This window comes from Meriones unguiculatus (genome assembly GCF_030254825.1).
Source record: "Meriones unguiculatus strain TT.TT164.6M chromosome 13 unlocalized genomic scaffold, Bangor_MerUng_6.1 Chr13_unordered_Scaffold_37, whole genome shotgun sequence".
NCBI classification, from domain to species: Eukaryota; Metazoa; Chordata; class Mammalia; order Rodentia; family Muridae; genus Meriones; species Meriones unguiculatus.
The window spans coordinates 6,414,069-6,432,735 of NW_026843647.1; the positions used below are offsets into that span (position 1 = coordinate 6,414,069).

Below are 18,667 nucleotides of genomic sequence, written 5' to 3' on the forward strand. Positions count from 1 at the left end.
CTCAATGGCTGGCTCTTTGACCTTCCCCCACTGCCAAGGGAGTACCAGGCTTGCTTGGCCACAGAGGAGGACATGGCAGCCAGTCTGGAAGATACCTGATAAGCTAGGGTCAGATGGTCGGGGAGGAGGCCTTCCCCTATCAGTGGACTGAGAAAGGGGCAGGGAGAAGATGAGGGAGGGAGGGTGGAATTGGGAGGGAATGAGGAAGGGGGCTACAGCTGGGATACAAAGTAAATAATCTGTGATTAATATTTATAAATAAAAAATAAATGTACAAAAATAAAAATAATTAAAAAATAAAGGGAAGGGGATGGAAGGGAACGGGTATGGAATGAAAGGAAAGGAAATAACCAGGAAAAGAAAAAGAAAGGAAAAAGATAGAAAACGAAAAAGAATAGGAAAGTAAACAAAAAGTGGAGGTACAGGAAGGGACATGAGAAGGGACGGAGTGGGAATGTAAGGGAAGAGAAGGGAAAGGAAAAGATAGGAAATGTAAGGTAAAGAAAGGAAAAAGGAAAGGAAAGAAAAGAAAAAAGAAAGGAAAGTTAAGGAAAGGGAACGGAAGAGAAGGAAAGGAAATAATAGGAAAGGAAAAGACAAGGGGAGGGAAGGGATGGGAACAGAAGGAAAAATGTATGGAAGGAAAGAAAAGGAAAGAAAGAATTGAAGGAAAAAGGGAAGGAAATGAAACAGTAAAAAAAGGTAAAGAAATGAAATAAAGAGAAAAGGGAATGGAAGGGAAGAAAAGGAAAGGTTAGGAAAGACAACAGAAAGAGAATGGAAAAGGAAGGAAAAGAGAAAATAAAGGAGAGGGAATGGATGGAAAAAAGAAAAGAAAAGAAAAAAGGAAACAAGGGGAAAAGTAAATTTATGGAAAGGAAAGAAAAAGAAATAGAAAGGAAAAAGGAACTAAAAGGAAAAATGGGAAATGGAAAGGATGGGAAAGAAAGAGAAAGTAAGGGAAAGGGAACAGAATGAAAGGAAAGAAAGAGAAAGGAAGGGAAGGGAAAGAAAATTGAAGGAAAGAAAAACAAAACAAAATAAAATAAAGGATAGTGAAGGGAAGGAAAGGAAAGGGAAGGGAAAGTAAAGCAAAATAAAGGAAAGGAAAATGGAAATGAAATAAAAGGAAATGGAAAAAAAAAGAATGGAAAGGGAATTAAAGGGAAGGAAAGTGATGGGAGGGGAAAGGAAAGAAAAAGGAAAGGAACATAAAGGAAAGGAACAGGAAAGAGAAGGGAATGGATGGGAAAGGGTAAGGAAGGTAAGGAAAGGTAAGAAAAAAGGAAAGGAATTAAATAGGAAAGCAAAGTAAAGGTAAAGAAATGAAAAGAAAAAAAAGAGTTGTAGAAGGAGGGAAGGGAAGGAAACAGAAGAGAAACAGAATGAAAGAAAAGAAAGGGAAAGAAAATGGAAGGCAAGAAAAGGTGAAAAAAAGGAAGGAAAGAAAAGGAAATGGAAGGCAAGGAAAGGTGAAAGGAAAGGGAAGGAAAGAGATGAGAAGGAAAGGAAAGGATGAAAAAGGAAAGGAAAGTATGGGAAATGAAAGAGAAGGGATGGAAAAGAAAAGGGTGACAAAGAAAAGGAAATGAAAGGAAAAGGGAAGGGAAGAGAAGGGAAGGAAAGCAAAAAGAATGAGAAAGGAAAGAAAAAGAAAGGGAAAGGAAAATTTCTTGGGACAGAAAAGGAAGGGAAGGGAATGGACGGGAAGAAGTATGGTAGGAAAGGAAAGGATACAAAAGGATAGGAAAAGAAATGAAAGGAAAAGGAAAAGGATGGCTATGGAAGGGAAAGGAAGGAAAGGACAGAGAAGAGAAGGGAAAGGAAAGGTAGGGAAGAAAAAGGGAGGGAAGGGAAGAGAAGAAAAAAGGTAAGAATAAGAAAGGAATGGAAAGGAAAGGAATGGAATGGAAAAGGGAAGGAATGGAGTGGAAATGCAAAGGAAATGGAAGGGATAAAAAGGGAAAGGAAAGACAAAGGAAATGGAAGGAAATGAAAATGGAAAGAAAAGAGAAAGGATAAAGGTAAAAAGAAAGGAAAGGAAACAAAAAAAACAGGAAAAGAAAGGAAAGGAAAAAGGAAACGAATGGAAAGGACTGTAAAGGAAAAAGGAAAGGATAGGAAATAAAAAAGTAAAGAAATGGAAAGGAAAGAAAAAGGAAAGGGATGGGTAGGGACAGAAAGGAAAGGGAAGGAAAACTGAAATGAAAGGAAAGGAAAAGAAAGGGAAGGGAATGGAAGGAAAGGAAAGGGAAGGAAAGGAAGAGAAGGGAAGAGAAGGAAAAAGGTAAGGCAAACCAAGGTGGTGGAGCCCAGCATGCACAATATCAGAGGGGCCTCTCAGAGGATCTGAAACTCGGGAATTTGTGAGTGGATGGATAGTTGAACCCAGAATATCGATATTGAGGTTTCCTCGGAGAAAGGGGACAAACCCGAGCTGAGACCATTAGGATTCAGGTCGACCACAGACTTCACCGCTGACTTCTCCTGGAGACTGACTTCCCAGGCACTTCCCTTTTAACAGGCCTCTCTACTCAATGGTGGAGTCAGCAGTGAAGGCAGTGGAGGCGGTCTGCAGTGTACACAGCTCCTAGCGCAGACCCCCTTGCTTGAGATTTGAGACAGATAATACTCACTCCCCCAGCACTTCTCCTCGACAAGCCTCCCTTCTCCCTCCTTGGAGAAGGCAGAGGCTGCAGAGGCAACCTACAGTGCCCAACACAGAGCGCAGTGCCAGATCCACAGTGCCCAGAGCTCCTAGCACAGAGCACAGTGCTGATGGCTCCACCAGGCCAACCAGGTCTTTGGCTCCGCACGGCCTTCCAGAAATCTCCAGCAGCCTCCTAGTTCTGCAGCAGTGGTTGGACTGCCAGTGGTCCGCAATACCAGCCCCCAAGTTCTGCAGCAACATAGGGATTCTTGGGACAGCATTATCAACATTGAAGGCCGTGCTCTGTGGGTCTATCAATGATGTCGAGGCAAGCAACTCATGGAGCCCAGACAGATCTGAATACCAGAATGACAGTATGACAGAACTGTAGACCACTGAGGTATTCAGGAAATTGACGTAGGCACATTGTGCCCTCAAACAGTGTGTGCATTCCAGGCTCCATGGTCAGGAAAATATTTAAAGATAATTGTAGAAAAAAAAATTTCCAACTCAAAGAAATAGATGACCATAATCATACAAGAAGCCTAAAGAACACCAAATAGACTAGGACAGAAAAGAAACTCTTCACATCACATCATAGTCAAAACACTAAACCTACAGAAAAAAGAAAATATATTAAAGGCAGCAATGGAAAAAGGCCAAGTAACATATAAAGGTAGACTTATCAGAATCATACCAGATTTCTCAGCAGAAACTATGAAAGCCAGAGAAGCCTGGGCAGATGTCATGCAGACTTTAAGGAACCACAGATGCCAACCCAGACTACTCTACCCACCAAAGCTGTCAATCAACATAGAGGGAGAAAGCAAAATATTCCATGACAAAACTAAATTTAAACAATATCTACATGGCAACCCAGCCCTACAGAAGATACTAGAAGGAAAACTCCAATCCAATGAATACAACTGCACCCAAGACAAGATAGGATACAGATAACTGTCACAACAAAAAATTAAAAGAAAACAAGCAGTGAATCACAGTAATATCATCAACTCCACAAAAAAAGGAACTAATGTTCATTGGTCACTATTACCTATCAACATCAATGGACTCAACCCTCCAATAAAAAGACACAGACTAACAGAATGGTTGTAGAAACAGGATCCAACATTCTGCTGCATCCAAGAAACACACCTCTGCAACTAACATAAATAAACACTACCACAGGGCTAGAAAAATGTTTTTCAAGGAAATGGATGCAGGAAACAAGCTGGGGTAGTTATCCTAATATCTAATAAAATAGACTTTCAAACAAAATTAATGAAAAAAGATTAAGAGGGGCACTTCATTCTCCTCAAAAGAAAAATACACCGGGAGGACTTCACAACACTGAATATCTATGCCCCGAATACAAGAGTACCTACATTTGTAAATGAAACAATACTAAAGCTTAAATTGCACATTGATCCTAACACCTTAATGGTGGGAGACTTCAACACTCCACTCTCACCAAAGGACAGATCATCTAGACAGAAGCTAAAGAGGGAAATAAAGGCACTTAAAGAGGTCCTAAATCAAATGGACCTAATAGGTGCATACAGAACTTTTCACCTAAATTCAAAAGACTATACCTTCTTTTCGGCACCTCATGGAATCTTCTCCAAAATACACAAAGCAAGTCTCAGCAGATACTAGAAGCCTGAAATAATCCCTCATATTCTACTGACCATCATGGACTAAATCTGAACCTCAACAACAACAGAAATAGCAAAAAAGCCTGGATTCACATGGAAACTGAACAACTCTCTACTCAATGAGAGCTGGGTTAGGGAAAAAAATAAAGAAAGAAATTAAAGTCTTCCTAGATTTCAATGTTCTGAGAGCCTCCCACCATATTAGTGACAATTCTCTCCTTGGGTGACTTTGACACCTTGAAATTCCTGCCTCCTCTTTCTAAGCACCATAGTTATAGGCCTGTGTCACCATACCTGGAGGCTTCAGTTTCATTTAGTGATGTAATAGAATGATGGGTTGAATAAGATGAACACTTAACTATATTACAAGATATCTAATCTCTGTGAGCCTGGGTTTCTTTCTCTGTAGAATGAGGTTAGAACTCTGACCTCGTCTGTAGTTTAGACTCCATGATAAAAGAAAATAATATTACTCATAGAGAGAAGACAGTGGACATTAACCAGGAGGGGTGCATTTGATGGGAGCCTTCCTCTGTTACTGGAGTTAGGACCAGAGCCCATGTTCTGGCTACCCTAACCACCAAGGTTCAGTCACTCAGCCTCATTAAGCCAATTAAAAGAACTAAATTATCAAGCTATGACATGTCTACTTACAATTCAGGCACTCTGGAGGCAAGGTGGGTATATATACTGTGTGGGATATACACAGAAATTGAAGACAGAAAGAGATACATAGTGGGACTACTCTTTAAAATAAAAAAAAGAGTGAAAACAATGACAAAAAGCAAATTATTAATGAAGACTGAAAACATATTAACATACTTATTCAGTAATTTTGACCAGTGATGAACTTATAAGATAACTAATTCATTGTTGAGGTCCTAACAATTTTAGATGGAAGGTGAGATACAACTAAGTAATCTAACCAAGCCATAAAATTAATTTTCGTTATCCTTAAATCCCTCTTTTATTCTTAGATCCTTTATTTCCTGCAAGTTATTCAGACGTTGAGTTAATGTTTATTTAACAGAGTTTGCATCTGGAGGAATCAGCCTTTTCACATAAAGAGATTTGAGGGAAAATTAGAATTTCATGGAGTCCATGGTTTCACTAGATGTTCCCTAAGGGGAGATAAAAATGTGTCTTTACAATCATTATTCCTACCAGGCAGGCAGATTAAAGGGATGAAAGAGTGGGAAACTGAAGAGCTTTAAGATCCAATAGGATATATTTTGCATACAGGTCTTTCACTTGCTTAGTTAGAGTTAAATCGGGGGACTTTATGTTATTTGTGACTATTTTCAGGGTGTTGTTTCTTTTTTGGCCCTTTTGTCTTTTGTATACAAGAGGGCTTCTGATGTTTTTGAGGATTTTTTTTTTTTACCCAGCCACTTTGCTGAAGGCATTTATCAGCTGAAGGAGTTTTCTGGCAGGCAAATTGTGGGACTAGAAATGATCATCTTGAGTGAGGTAACAAAGAAGCACAAAGACAAACATGGTATATACTCACTAATAAGAGGAATAAACATACTGAGATCTATACTCCTGGAGAATCTGGACAACAGGGAAGACCCTACGGAAAATGCTCAATCCTTATTCAAAAGGGCAAGGATGATAGACATCCAAAGAAGAACAGGGAATAAGACAGGAGCCTATGACAGATGGACTCTGAAAGAATCCACTGATGGAGGTATTGAAGCAGAGGCTGAGACTCATAGCCAAACTTTGGGCAGAATACATGGAATTTTATGAAACAAGGGGGAGAAAGTAAGACCTGGAGGGGAATGAGGTCCAAAAACCAAGAGTCCACAAAAATACTGCTCCCTGGGGCCCCTGCAGAGACTGACACCCCAACCAAGGACCATGCATGGAGAAGATCTAAAACCCCTGCTCAGGTGTGGCACATAGACTCTCTCTCTCTCTTTATCACACACAGCACATGCACATGCACACACACACATACACACACACACACACACACATTGTTGAAGATGAAGTAAGACAGACTCCAGCAGGTAGATTCCAAAAAGCTTCTTCTCTTTATTTAAGCTTCTCTTCATTTAGCTTCTCTTACAGTCTTTTTTTTACTTTATACAATCACATACACACATACATATGTACATACATATATACACATTCACATACTGGGTAGACAGAGCAAACTCCGGAGAGTGAATTTTAATTCATCCTAATATATGCAACTTGGTGGATGGAAATAACTCCAAAAAGTAAGTTCCAAACCACCTTACATACATACAAAATGGTGGATGGAGCAAACTCCAAAGAACATGAGCCAAACCACCTTACCTACATATACATACATCATGATTGATGGAAAAAGCACAAAAGAGCAAGTTCCATCCCAACCTTACATACATACATATACATACAACTTCTCAGATGAAACAAACTCCAAAGAGTGAGGTCCAAACCACCTACATATATAGACCTTGGTGGATGGAACAAGACCTAGAGTGCCAGTTCAGACTACACTTTTACTCTTTTTCCACACCTTATCTATCCCAGTAAGATCCTTATAGCAATATTAAACACACAATGTGGTTACACTCTATTTTTCTTTAAGTGAAGAATTACAATGAACATACACACACACACACACACACACACACACACATACACACAAACAACCCACATATTCCCCAATACCTTCACATGATCAAATGTTATACATATTATGGGTGAAGAACAAGTTATTCCAAGACCCCATATACACTTGCAATTAACCAACTTGTGATCAATTAACAAGATGAGCAAGCAACATAACTACTCAGCCATCTTGTCTTTACTGGCAAGCAGAAACTTGGGGTAATTAAAAGAGCAATTATATTAAAAAGTAATCACATAAAAGTCTTAAAAGGATCATGAATCTAAAGTTTTATATGTATAAAACAATCAGCCACCTCTACATTAAATCTTGAAGGGGTATGTACCTTAATAACTTTTATTAAATCATATCAAGAACCTGAGGGCAAAAACAAGTATGAATAAATCAATCCCTGTCTCAGCTACAGGCCCAGCTGGACAGTGTCCAGTCAGCAAGTGTTAACTTTGGCTTTTGTTTCTTCTCACCAATCTTAAAGTGTCCCTGGCTTTACTATTAAGAGGGTACTTTTCTTAATTTCACATGGATCTGTAAGATTTTTTACGTAAGACCCATTAGCAAAAACATCTTACCTGACCTCACTAAACAATCTATAAGTTGATATGGGGAAGGGAGGTTAGCCCAGATTCTAGGCAGGAAAATTCAAGGTAGGGAGTGGGATATGCCAGCCAAGAGAACCATATTAAGCTTTGGAAGGACCAACAGATTTCTGGGAGAAAATTGGCAAGTAGGTCGGTTTTAATATAGGCACCTCTCACATTTCTGCCAGATTTAAAACCTACATCTATAGAAATATAAACTGTAGAGAGCAACATGGTCTCCACTGAGTAATGACTATCAAAAGAACCCACAAGGAAGAAGGGTAGCAAAGAAGAAGATTTTTTTTTCTTTTTTTTCTTTATATTTTCTATTTCTTCCATGAAGACAGGCCGTTATCCAGGCTGGCCTCAATTTTCTGCTCTTATTTCTTCTCCATAGGCCACTGAGATTGGCTCAGAAGATTCCTTACACTGAAGCTTACCTGCAACCTTACTGTGAAATAAACATTAGGTGTAACCCATTTTATAGAGTCCCACCCCCAAGGCACTGGTTGACTGGGCAAGAAACATCTGAAATATGAAAGGCTATCATGTCTGAAACTTTTGATCCCAAGCATTTCATAGATAAGTTGGTTTTCCTCCTGCCTTGGGGGCTGTTTCCCTCCAACCCAGGAAAGCAGAAGGGGCAGAAGATGAGGTGCCATGCTTAGAAAACCAGCAAGCATGACAGATTCAGACAATCTGGGAACCAAGGCAGAGAGCAATTTTAACTTTAATTCCAGAAAACAAAGGTTATATACCCCTTGGGGAGTGAGTGGAGTGCTCCAAGGATTGGTGTATATAAATGTTTAAAACTAGGCATTTCAAGGATTCTTTTTTATTCTTTATTGATTACACTTTATTCACTTTGTATCCCCCCTGTGGTTCCCGCCCTCCTCTCATCCTAATCCTTCCCTTTCTCTGCCCTCTGCATGCATGCCTCTCCCCAAGTCCATTGATAGGGGAGGTCTTTTCCTTCCTTCTGATCCTAGTCAATTAAGTCTCATCAGGAGTGGCTGCATTATTTTCTCTTGTGGCCTGGTAAGGCTGCTTCCCCCTCAGGGGGAGGTAATTAAAGAGCAGGCCTCAAGGATTCTTGATTTGCATTAAACAGCACATCCTTATTGTACACACATAAACAAAGTACCTAATTATCCTATAGGTGAAGGGAGGGAAGAGTTAGCTTGGATCTGTGTCAAAGACCATCTATCAAATGTGCTTGGAGGCATCTATGTCTAAAGACACTAACCAGATGAAGTCAGAGATCAGGAGGCTCTGGTGGAGAGAGGGAGTCCTGCACCTTAATGCCTAGCTCAGAAAGGCTATCCAGACTTTGAGCGCTGCAACCTGAAACAGAAAGGTACTTCCAACCAGATAAAAGATATTCATCCTGAAATTAGCATGTAACTGAAAAAAATGAAGATCTTTTGTTGGCAGAGCTCTTAAGCTTTTCACATTCAAACTCAGGTCCTCAAGAGCAACAAGTCTCTTAATCAGCCATTTCTCTAGAGTTCCAAAGTTCATATCCTACTGTGAACAATACAGTGAAATCACAATCTCCTTTGACTTCACTTTCAGACAGTCTGAAAGTCTCTTCAGGCCTCCAGGGTTCCCTGCATTCATGTGCACATACTTCCACAAAGACCCAAACAAACATACTTAGCTAAAAGTAAAATAAACCTAAAAATAAATGTTTAAAAATCAAGTTATAAATGCTTTCTCTTTTACTAGAAGCAGATGAGCATGTAACTTGGTACAAAGCTGAAGATTTTCTTGAGCTCCTTATTCTCCTCCTCTCTCAAATGTTGATATTATAAGCATGTGTATCAAAATCCTTAAAAACCTATTTTTAAAAATACTATTTCATTAATGAAACTTCGCAGTCATACAGAAATGCACTGTTAACATGCACACAATATATATATATATATTATATATATTATATATATATTGATATTTATATATCAGCATGTGTGTGTTTCTGTGCACCCATACACATATGCACATATAAATTTGTAAGTATATAGGACAAGTATATGGTGTCTTCCTCCATTTGTACAAACACTTAATTTAAAAAATAATTTAAATATTAATAACAGTTGAATACAATTAATACAGTCATATTGTTACCTAAAAATTAATCAGAATTATCATGACGATGGCATTTTCTCAAGACTTTAATCCCAGCACTCTGGAGGCAGAGGTCGAGGATTCCCTGAGTTTGGGGATATTTTTGTCTACAGAGTAAGTTCCAGGAAACCATGGCTAAACACAAACAAAACTAATTTAGTTGATTAAAAAATTTGAGAGGTTTATGCAGCACAAAAGACCACATAAACTAATATTTTATGAATCTCTTAATTTCTTTTGTAATATTTTTATGTTCTCCTAAAGCACTGAGTGATCTTTTTTATCTGGTGGTAGTCTGGGATACAGTTGTTCACTTCTGGACAAAGAACAGCACGTCCCTGAGAACACAGGTACCAAATTCTCTCTAGAATAAATTCGAGTGCTCAAGGGAGTTGGCTAGTTCAAGGCATCTGTTCTGACTATGGGAAGTAGAAATGAGGTTCACACCAGGTACTACAATTAGCTTTTAAAATGAGGCTTTCACTATCACACAGCAGTCAGTGCCTGTGGTGATATGGAAGTGTTCTATCTCTTTGGCTAAGCTGGTATGGGATTGTGGCCAATTTACAGGGTTTCCCAGGCTCAGACCCAGCATGGCAGGAGGTAGATCCAGTGAAGTGTAGGCCTGTTGGGCTGAAAAGCTGGTCTAGGCCCAGTGGGTGCACTGCTTGAGGTCAACATGGTTTTTAGAAGTCCAGCAGTATCCAGCCCATGTTACACCCAGTTCGGGAGCCCCCAAAAGATCTACAGGAATCGACACTGTTGCAAAACACATGAGGGTCTTTTTATTACAAGCTCAAGCCCAGGTGGCTGACCTTTACAAAGACATTTGGGTAAGTGACCCCCCAGCTCCAGGAGATCAAGGTTTTTAAAGAAACAAAAATGCCAGTGGGGTAGTACAAGCCTTGGAATTACAGGATTGGGTAAGAGGAACAAAATGCAAATGGGGTGGTCTCTATGGAAGCTGACCTTTAAAATGACTGGTCTATTTTTTAGGCGCCAAGACTGCTAATGGTCTGGCCTAGCTGCCTGGGAGACATCTGACCTCTAGTTCTTTAGGGCCATGTGACTCCAGTCATACCCTGAGGTTTATCTGGCTGGGGGCTGCTGCTGGCCCATTATCTGAAAGGAATGTGGGACTCGGCCCTAGCCTCTGGGCTAGCCCTCTGCTCTGAAAGAAATGTGGTCTTCTGATTCTGCCCCAGCCCCAAGAATTAACTCTAACCTTTCATTAGGTTAGCAAGTAGCCAAGTTCTGGGAGCTCAGTGGCAAATCTCAAGGGAGGAGGGGAAACCCTCTCTCCTCCAGAATAAAAGACTGACCAATTTTAGTTGGCTGTGGTGGAAAGCTGATGGTATCACAATGTTAATTTCCTGTGAAATCAGGGATTTATAAACCTTGGGCTTAGAGGATAAATGTGTTTGGTTTCCTGGGGCTAGATGCTCAGGATAGTTGATTTATATGTTGTGGTGCAGTACGTCATTTGCATGCAATATCCCAGTCCTATGACATAGAGAATATATAAATTAATTATTCTGTGGTGGGGGAATATCTCCAGGTATAGTTGAAAGGCATTTTCTGAAAGCTAACATATTCTTAGCATTGGGTGGTGTATTTACAGGATTCCCTAGGTGCTTGCTGAGCAGGGTTCTTATCAGGAAAGAGTCAGGCCTGTAATCTTCACTTAGGATGTGATGTTCCTTAATATCTGGGGTTCCCTACATCAGGCAAAAATAGAACCCCACTGAAAAAGGGAACCCACTGTATAGACCTAGTGACGAGGCTATCTGGAATGTCATACTTCAAAATAACCAGCGGAGTGCCACAACTGAGGTTCTGCAACCATTCCTCAGTATCAACTCTGTTTAACAGTGCTCCTTACCCAGTACCAGCCTGTCTGTTTGCTTGTTTATTTGTCTTGCATTGGTGGGAACTAAACTCAAAGCATTCTGCACTGGCAGATCATTTAGCAAAAACATACATTCCCACACTTTTTTGTCAGTATCAATAACAGCTAGTCCATGCATGGTCCTAGGTATCTGCCACAGGAAAAGACCAATTACATCTGATATTGTTTTTAAGGAATACATATATGACATTAGTTAGCATATTGTTTACGAGGGGGCTTCAGTTTTGCCTTCATAAATGTGAAATTTACTTATAAATAAATGATAAAAGCCTGGAAGGCAGAGTCTATCAACACACAATCATACTTCTTTAGTTTAGAGTAAGGTTTCTGGGTCTCTACATTTAAAAGCAGATAGGGAGAAATCACAGTGGTATGTGACCCAGGAGGAAGAGGCAGAGGGGGATATATGGCTTAAAAACAACGCTATTACATGTACCATCACATTTATAAATCTTATAGTTTAAACATAATTATATAAACATAAACACAATTGTGTTGGATATATAGAAGGAGAATTTGGTGAGGGAAGGAAACTTGAGGTAAATGAAGCATGGAACAGAGAGAAATGGGTGTATCTTATTTAGGATTACTACTGCTATTATAAAATATCATAACCAAAAAATCAACTTAAAAGAATGGGGAATTTTATTCTTCTTCAACATCCAGGTTACAGTCCATCACTAAGAGAAGTCAGGGCTTGGATTCAAACAGAGAAGGAACCCAGAAGCACAAGCTGAGCAGAGGCCATGGAGGAGTGTTGCTTACTGGGTTCCTCCTCATGGCTTGCTCAGGTTGCTTTATTGAGAAACCTAGGGTCACCATCAATGGCTGCATCACCTACAATGGATTGGATCTTACCTCATCAATTACTAATTAAGAAAATGTGTTTTGAGAGTCGGGTGCTGGGGTTGGGGATTTAGCTCGGTGGTAGAGCGCTTGTCTAGCAAGCGCAAGGCCCTGGGAGAGAGGAGAGAGGGGAGAGGAGAGAGGAGAGAGGAGAGAGGAGAGAGGAGAGGAGGAGAGAGGAGAGAGGAGAGAGAGAGAGGAGAGAGGAGAGAGGAGAGAGGAGAGAGGAGAGAGGAGAGAGGAGAGAGGAGAGAGGAGAGGAGAGAGGAGAGAGGAGAGAGGAGAGAGGAGAGAGGAGAGAGGAGAGAGGAGAGAGGAGAGAGGAGAGAGGAGAGAGGAGAGAGGAGAGAGGAGAGAGGAGAGAGGAGAGAGGAGAGAGGAGAGAGGAGAGAGGAGAGAGGAGAGAGGAGAGAGGAGAGAGGAGAGAGGAGAGAGAGGAGAGGGAGAGAGGAGAGAGGAGAGAGGAGAGAGGAGAGAGGAGAGAGGAGAGAGGAGAGAGGAGAGAGGAGAGAGGAGAGAGGAGAGAGGAGAGAGGAGAGAGGAGAGAGGAGAGAGGAGAGAGGAGAGAGGAGAGAGGAGAGAGGAGAGAGGAGAGAGGAGAGAGGAGAGAGGAGAGAGGAGAGAGGAGAGAGGAGAGAGGAGAGAGGAGAGAGGAGAGAGGAGAGAGGAGAGAGGAGAGAGGAGCCTCGAACTCATTGGCACAGGAGACAACAACAGAGGACCTCTGAAAAGCTCTACCCAGCATGATATCAAAACATATGCTGAGACTCATAGACAAATTTGGGCAGAGTGCAGGGAATCTTATAAAAAAAGGGGGAAATAGAAAGACCTGCAGGGGACAGGAGCTCCACAAGAAGAGCAACAGAACCAAAAAATCTGGGCAAAGGGTCTTTTGTGAGACTGATGCTCCAAAAAAATGACCATGCATAGAGATAACTTAGAACCCCTGCACAGATGTATTCCATGGGAGTTCAGTGTCCAAGTGTGTTCCATAATAATGGGAACAGAGACGGTCTCTGACATGAACTGATTGGCCCGCTCTTTGATAACTTCCACCTATACCTGAGGGAGGAGCATCTTCACCAGTCCAAAGAAGGAAGACAATAAAGCCAGTCCTAATGAGACCTGATAGACTGGGGTAACATGGAAAGCAAGGAGGACTTGCTTTATCACTGGACACAGGGAGGGATACAGAAGAAGATGAGGGAGGGAGGGTAGATTTAAGAGGGAATGAGGAAGGAGCTACAGCTGAGATACAAAGTGAATGAACTGTATTTAATAAAAATAAAATTAAAATTAAAAATGCTTAACAATTACTCACAAACTGAATCCAAAAACATATCAAAGATGTCATCCAATATGACCAAGTAGTCTTCATTCCAGGCGTGGAGGGGTGGTATAGTATATGGAAATACATCAATATAATACAGCATAGAAACAAACTGAAAAAAAATCACATGATCATCTAGATACAAAATAAGCATTTGATAAAATCCAACATTTGTTTAAGTTTAAAGTCCTGGAGATATAAGGGATACAAGTCACTTACCTAAACATAGTAAAGGTAATACACAGCAAGACTATAGCCAAAATGAAACTAAACAGAGAAAATGAAATCAATCCCATTGAAATCAGTGACAAGGCAAGGTCCACTCTTTCCATATCTCTTCAACATAGTTCTGAAATCTTTGCTAGACCAATAAGACAATTAAAGAAGATCAAGGTTATTCAAATAGAAAATAAAGAAGTTGAAGTATCACTATGTACAGATAATAGGATAGTATACATGAGTAACTCCAAAAAATTCTAACAGGGAACACCTCACTTACAGCTGATAAACACCTTCAGCAAAGTGGCTGTAAACAAAAATAACTTATCCACCATATTTCTAAATCTAAATGAAATGGATAATTTTCATGATCAATTCCACTTACCAAAGCTTAATCAAAATGAGATAATTGAATAAAATATTCCTATATCACCTAAGGAAATAGAAGCAGTCTACAAAGTCTCCCATGAAAAAACAAACAAACAAAAAATAAAGTCCAGGGGCAGATGGTTTCAGCACAGAATTCTACCAGACCTTCAGAGAAGAGCTAACACAAATACTCTTCAAACAATTTCAAAAAATAGAAACAGAAGGAACACTACCGAACTCATTCTATGAAGCCACAGTCATCTTGGTACCTCAACCTCAAAAAGACCCAACAAAAAAAAGACAATTTCAGGCCAATCTCCTTTGTAAATATTAGTGCAAAAATACTCAACAAAATACTTGCAAACCGAATTCAAGGACACATCAAATGTAGCATCAACTACGACCAAGTAGGCTTCATCACAGGTATGCAAGGATGGTTCAATATACAGAAATCCATCAATGTGATCCACCATGTAAACAAATTGAAGGAGAAAAACCACATGATCATCTCCTTAGATGCTGAAATAGCATTTGACAAAATCCAACATCCATTCATATGTAAAGTATTGGAGAGATCAGGTATACCTAAACATAATACAGGCAATATACAGCAAGCCTATAGCCAATATCAAACTTAATGGAGAGAAAATTAATCAATCAATCCCACTGAAATAAGGGACAAGGCAAGGCTACCCACTCTCTCCATATCTATTCAACATAGTTCTTGAAGTCCTTGCTAGAGCAATAAGACAATGAATGGAGATCAAGTGAATACAAATCAGAAAGGAAAAATTCAAAGTTTCACTATTTGCAAATGATATGATAGTATGCCTGTGTGACCACAAAAATTCTACCAGAGAACTTTTATAGCTGATAAACACCTTCAGCAACGTGGCCACAAAATTAACTCAAAAAAATCAGTAGCCCTCCTGTATACAAAAGACAGAAGGGCTGAGAAAGAAATTACGGAAACAACACCCTTCACAATAGCCACAAAGGGCATAAAGTACCTTGGTGTGACCCTAACCAAGCAAGTCAAAGACTTGTATGAAAAAAAAATTCCACTCACTGAAGAAAGAATTAGAAGAAGATATCAGAAGATGGAAAATCTCCCATGCTCATGGCTTGGTAGGATTAACATAGTAAAAATGGCCATCTTAGAACGAGCAATCTACAGATTCAGGGCAATTCCCAACAAATTACCAACACAATTCTTTACAGAAATTGAAAGAAAAATTCTCAACTTCATAGGGAATAACAAGAAACCCAGAATTGCTAAAACAATCTTCTACAATAAAAGATCTTGTGGAGGTATCTCCATCCCTGATCTCAAGCTGTACTATAGAGCAACAATACTAAAAGTTGCATGGTACTGGAATAGAAACAGACTGGACTGGTAGATCAATAGAATTGAATAGAAGACTCTGAAATGAATCTACTTATGGACACCTGATTTTTGATGAAGTTGCCAAAACCATTCAATTGAAGAAAGAAAGCATCTTCAACAAATGATGCTGCTATAACTGGATGTGCACATGTAGAAAAATTTGAATAGATCCATACTTATCACCCTTCATAAAACTAAAGGCCAAAGTCGATCAAAGTTCTCAATATAAAACTAGACACACTAAACCTATTAGAAGAAAAAGTGGGGAAAAGCTCTGAATTCATTGGCACAAGAAACAACTTCCTGAATAGAACATCAACAATTACAGGCTCTAAGAGCAAAAATGGGACCTCATGAAAAATGAAAAGCTTCTGTAAAGCAAAGGACACTGTTGTCAGAACAAAAAGACAGCCTACAGATTGGGAAAGGATCTTCACTAACCCTATATCTGTCAGAGAGCTAATATCCAGAATATATAAAGAACTAAAGAAGTTAAATAGCAATGAATTGGTTAATCCAATTTAAAAAATGGGGTACAGAGCTAAACAGATAATTCTCAATAAAGGATTATCGAATGGCAAAGAAACACTTAAAGAAATGTCCAATATCCTTAGTCATCATGGAAATGCAAATCAAAACGACTCTGAGATTTTACCTTACTCCCAACAGAATTGCTAAGATAAAAATTCAAGTGACAACACATGCTGGAGAGGATGTGGAGAAAGGGAAAGCCTACTACACTGCTGGTGGGAATGTAAGTGTACAACCACTTTGGAAAACAATCTGGCACTTTCTCAGACAATTAGGAATAGTGCTTCCTCAAGATCCAGCTATACCACTCCTAGGCATATATCCAAAAGATGCTCAAGTACACATCAAGGACATTTACTCAACCATGTTTGTAGCAGCTTTATGTGTAATAGCCAGAAGCTAGAAACAACCAAGGTACCCCTCAGTTGAGAAATGGATGCACAAATTGTGATACATTTACACAATGGAGTATTACTCAGCAATAAAAAAAACAACGAAATCATGAAATTTGCAGGTAAATGGTGACAACTGGGAAAGATCATCCTGAGTGAGGTATCCCAGAAGCAGAAAGACACAGGGTATATACTCACTCATAAATGGAAATTAGATATATAATATAGTATAAACATAATAAAACCTGTGCACCTAAAGAAACTAATCAAGAAGGAGAACTCTGGCTAAGATGCTCAATCTCCATTCAGAAAGGCAAAGAAGATGGACATCAGAAGAGGGAGCAAACAGGGAACAGGACAGGAACCTACCACAGAGGGCCTCTGAAAGGCTTTACCTTGCAGAGCTTCAGAGCAAATGCTGAGAGTCATAGCAAAACTTTGGGCAGAGTGCAGGGAATCTTATGAAAGAAGGGGGAGAGAGTAAGTCATGGAAGGGACAGGAACTCCACAAGGAGAGCAACAGAAGCAAAAAATCTAGGCACAGGAGTCTTTTGTGAGATGGATGCTCCAAAAAAGGACCATGCATGGAAATAACCTAGAACCCCTGCACAGATGTAGTCCATGGCAATTCAGTATCCAAGTGGGTTCCCTAATAATGGGAACAGAGATGGTCTCTGACAAGAATTGATTGGCCTACTCTTTGAAAACCTCCTCCTGAGAGGGGGAGCAGCCTTGCCAAGCCACATAGGAAGAAAATTCTGCCACTCCTGATGAGACCTGATAGACTAGGATCAAAACAAAGAAGAGGAGGACTCCCCTATCAGTGGACTTGGGGAGGGACATGAGTGGAGAACAGGGAAGGAGGGTGGGATTTGGAGGGGTGGAGGGAGGTAGCTACAGGGGGATACAATGAGAATAAACTGTAATTAATAAAAATAAAAAAATAAGTTAAAAAAGTATCAGTAGCCATCCTGTACACAAAAGACAAATGAGCTGAGAAAGAAATTAAAGAAAGAACATTCTTCACAAAGGACACAAGAGACAGACTATCTGGGTGTAACTCTAACCAAGCAAGTCAAAGACTTGTATGAAAAAACTTCAAGAATCTGAAGAAAAACATTTATAGGAGAAAATGAGTGAAGAAGGTTGGAATTGCAAGGGAAGTAGGGAGGGGACTACAGCTGGGATACAAAGTGAATAAATTGTAAATAATATAAAAAATAAAAGCTCAATTTGAAAAAGAAATTAAAGAAGATACCAGAAGATGGAAAGATTTCCCATGTTCAAGGCTCAGCAGGATTAACATAGTAAAAATTGCCATCTTACCAAAAGCAATCTACAGATTCAATGCAAGTCCCATCATATTACCAACACAAATTTTTACATATCTTAAAAGAGAAATTATCCACTTCATGTGAAATAACAAGAAAACAAGAAACCCAGAAGAGCTATATATATGTATATATATATATATATATATATATATATATATATGTGTGTGTGTGTGTGTGTGTGTGTGTGTGTGTACAAGAAAAGATCTGGAATATCTCTATTCCTGATCTCAAGCTGTATTATAGACAAACCAAATAAAAATTGCATGGTACTGGTACAGAAACAGAATGGTGGATCAATGGAATTAAATAGATGACCCAGAAACAAACCAACACACATATGGACACCTGGTTTTGGACAAAGATGCCAAAACCACACAATAGAAAAAAGATAGCAACTACAGTAAATGGTGATGGTGACTGGATATCTGCAAACTGAAAAATAGATGCATATAGATGCATACTTACAATCCTGCACAAAACTAAAGTCCAACTGGATCAAAGTCCTCAACATAACACCAGACACACTAAGTCTGTTAGAATAAAAAGTGTGGAATAACACAACCAAAATATCTAGGCCCAAGGGTCTCTTCTGAGACCCAACCAAGGACCATGAATAGAGATAACCTTAAACCACTGCACAGATGTAGCACATGGGAGCTCAAGCTGCAAGTAAGTTCCCTAATAAGGGGAACAGGAGATGACACTGACATGAAC

General features: G+C 39.6%; 1 protein-coding gene across 4 annotated transcripts in view; it reads right to left on the reverse strand.

Moving 5' to 3' along the window:
* Nucleotides 1-18,667, reverse strand: part of LOC132650976 (zinc finger protein 120-like) — an 82,944-nt gene that overhangs the window by 52,168 nt on the left and 12,109 nt on the right. For 2 of the 4 annotated variants that reach the window (XM_060376292.1, XM_060376293.1), the window contains exons 3-4: nt 13,941-14,082; nt 13,713-13,833 (exon numbers count right to left, since the gene is read on the reverse strand). The exons of 1 other annotated variant lie outside the window; for it this stretch is intronic. In XM_060376292.1, the coding sequence (XP_060232275.1) occupies nt 13,713-13,833; nt 13,941-14,053 (234 nt within the window). In that variant the 5' untranslated portion in view covers nt 14,054-14,082. The remainder of the gene's footprint in view (nt 1-13,712; nt 13,834-13,940; nt 14,083-18,667) is intronic. One more of the 4 variants, XM_060376291.1, reaches the window with a different exon arrangement.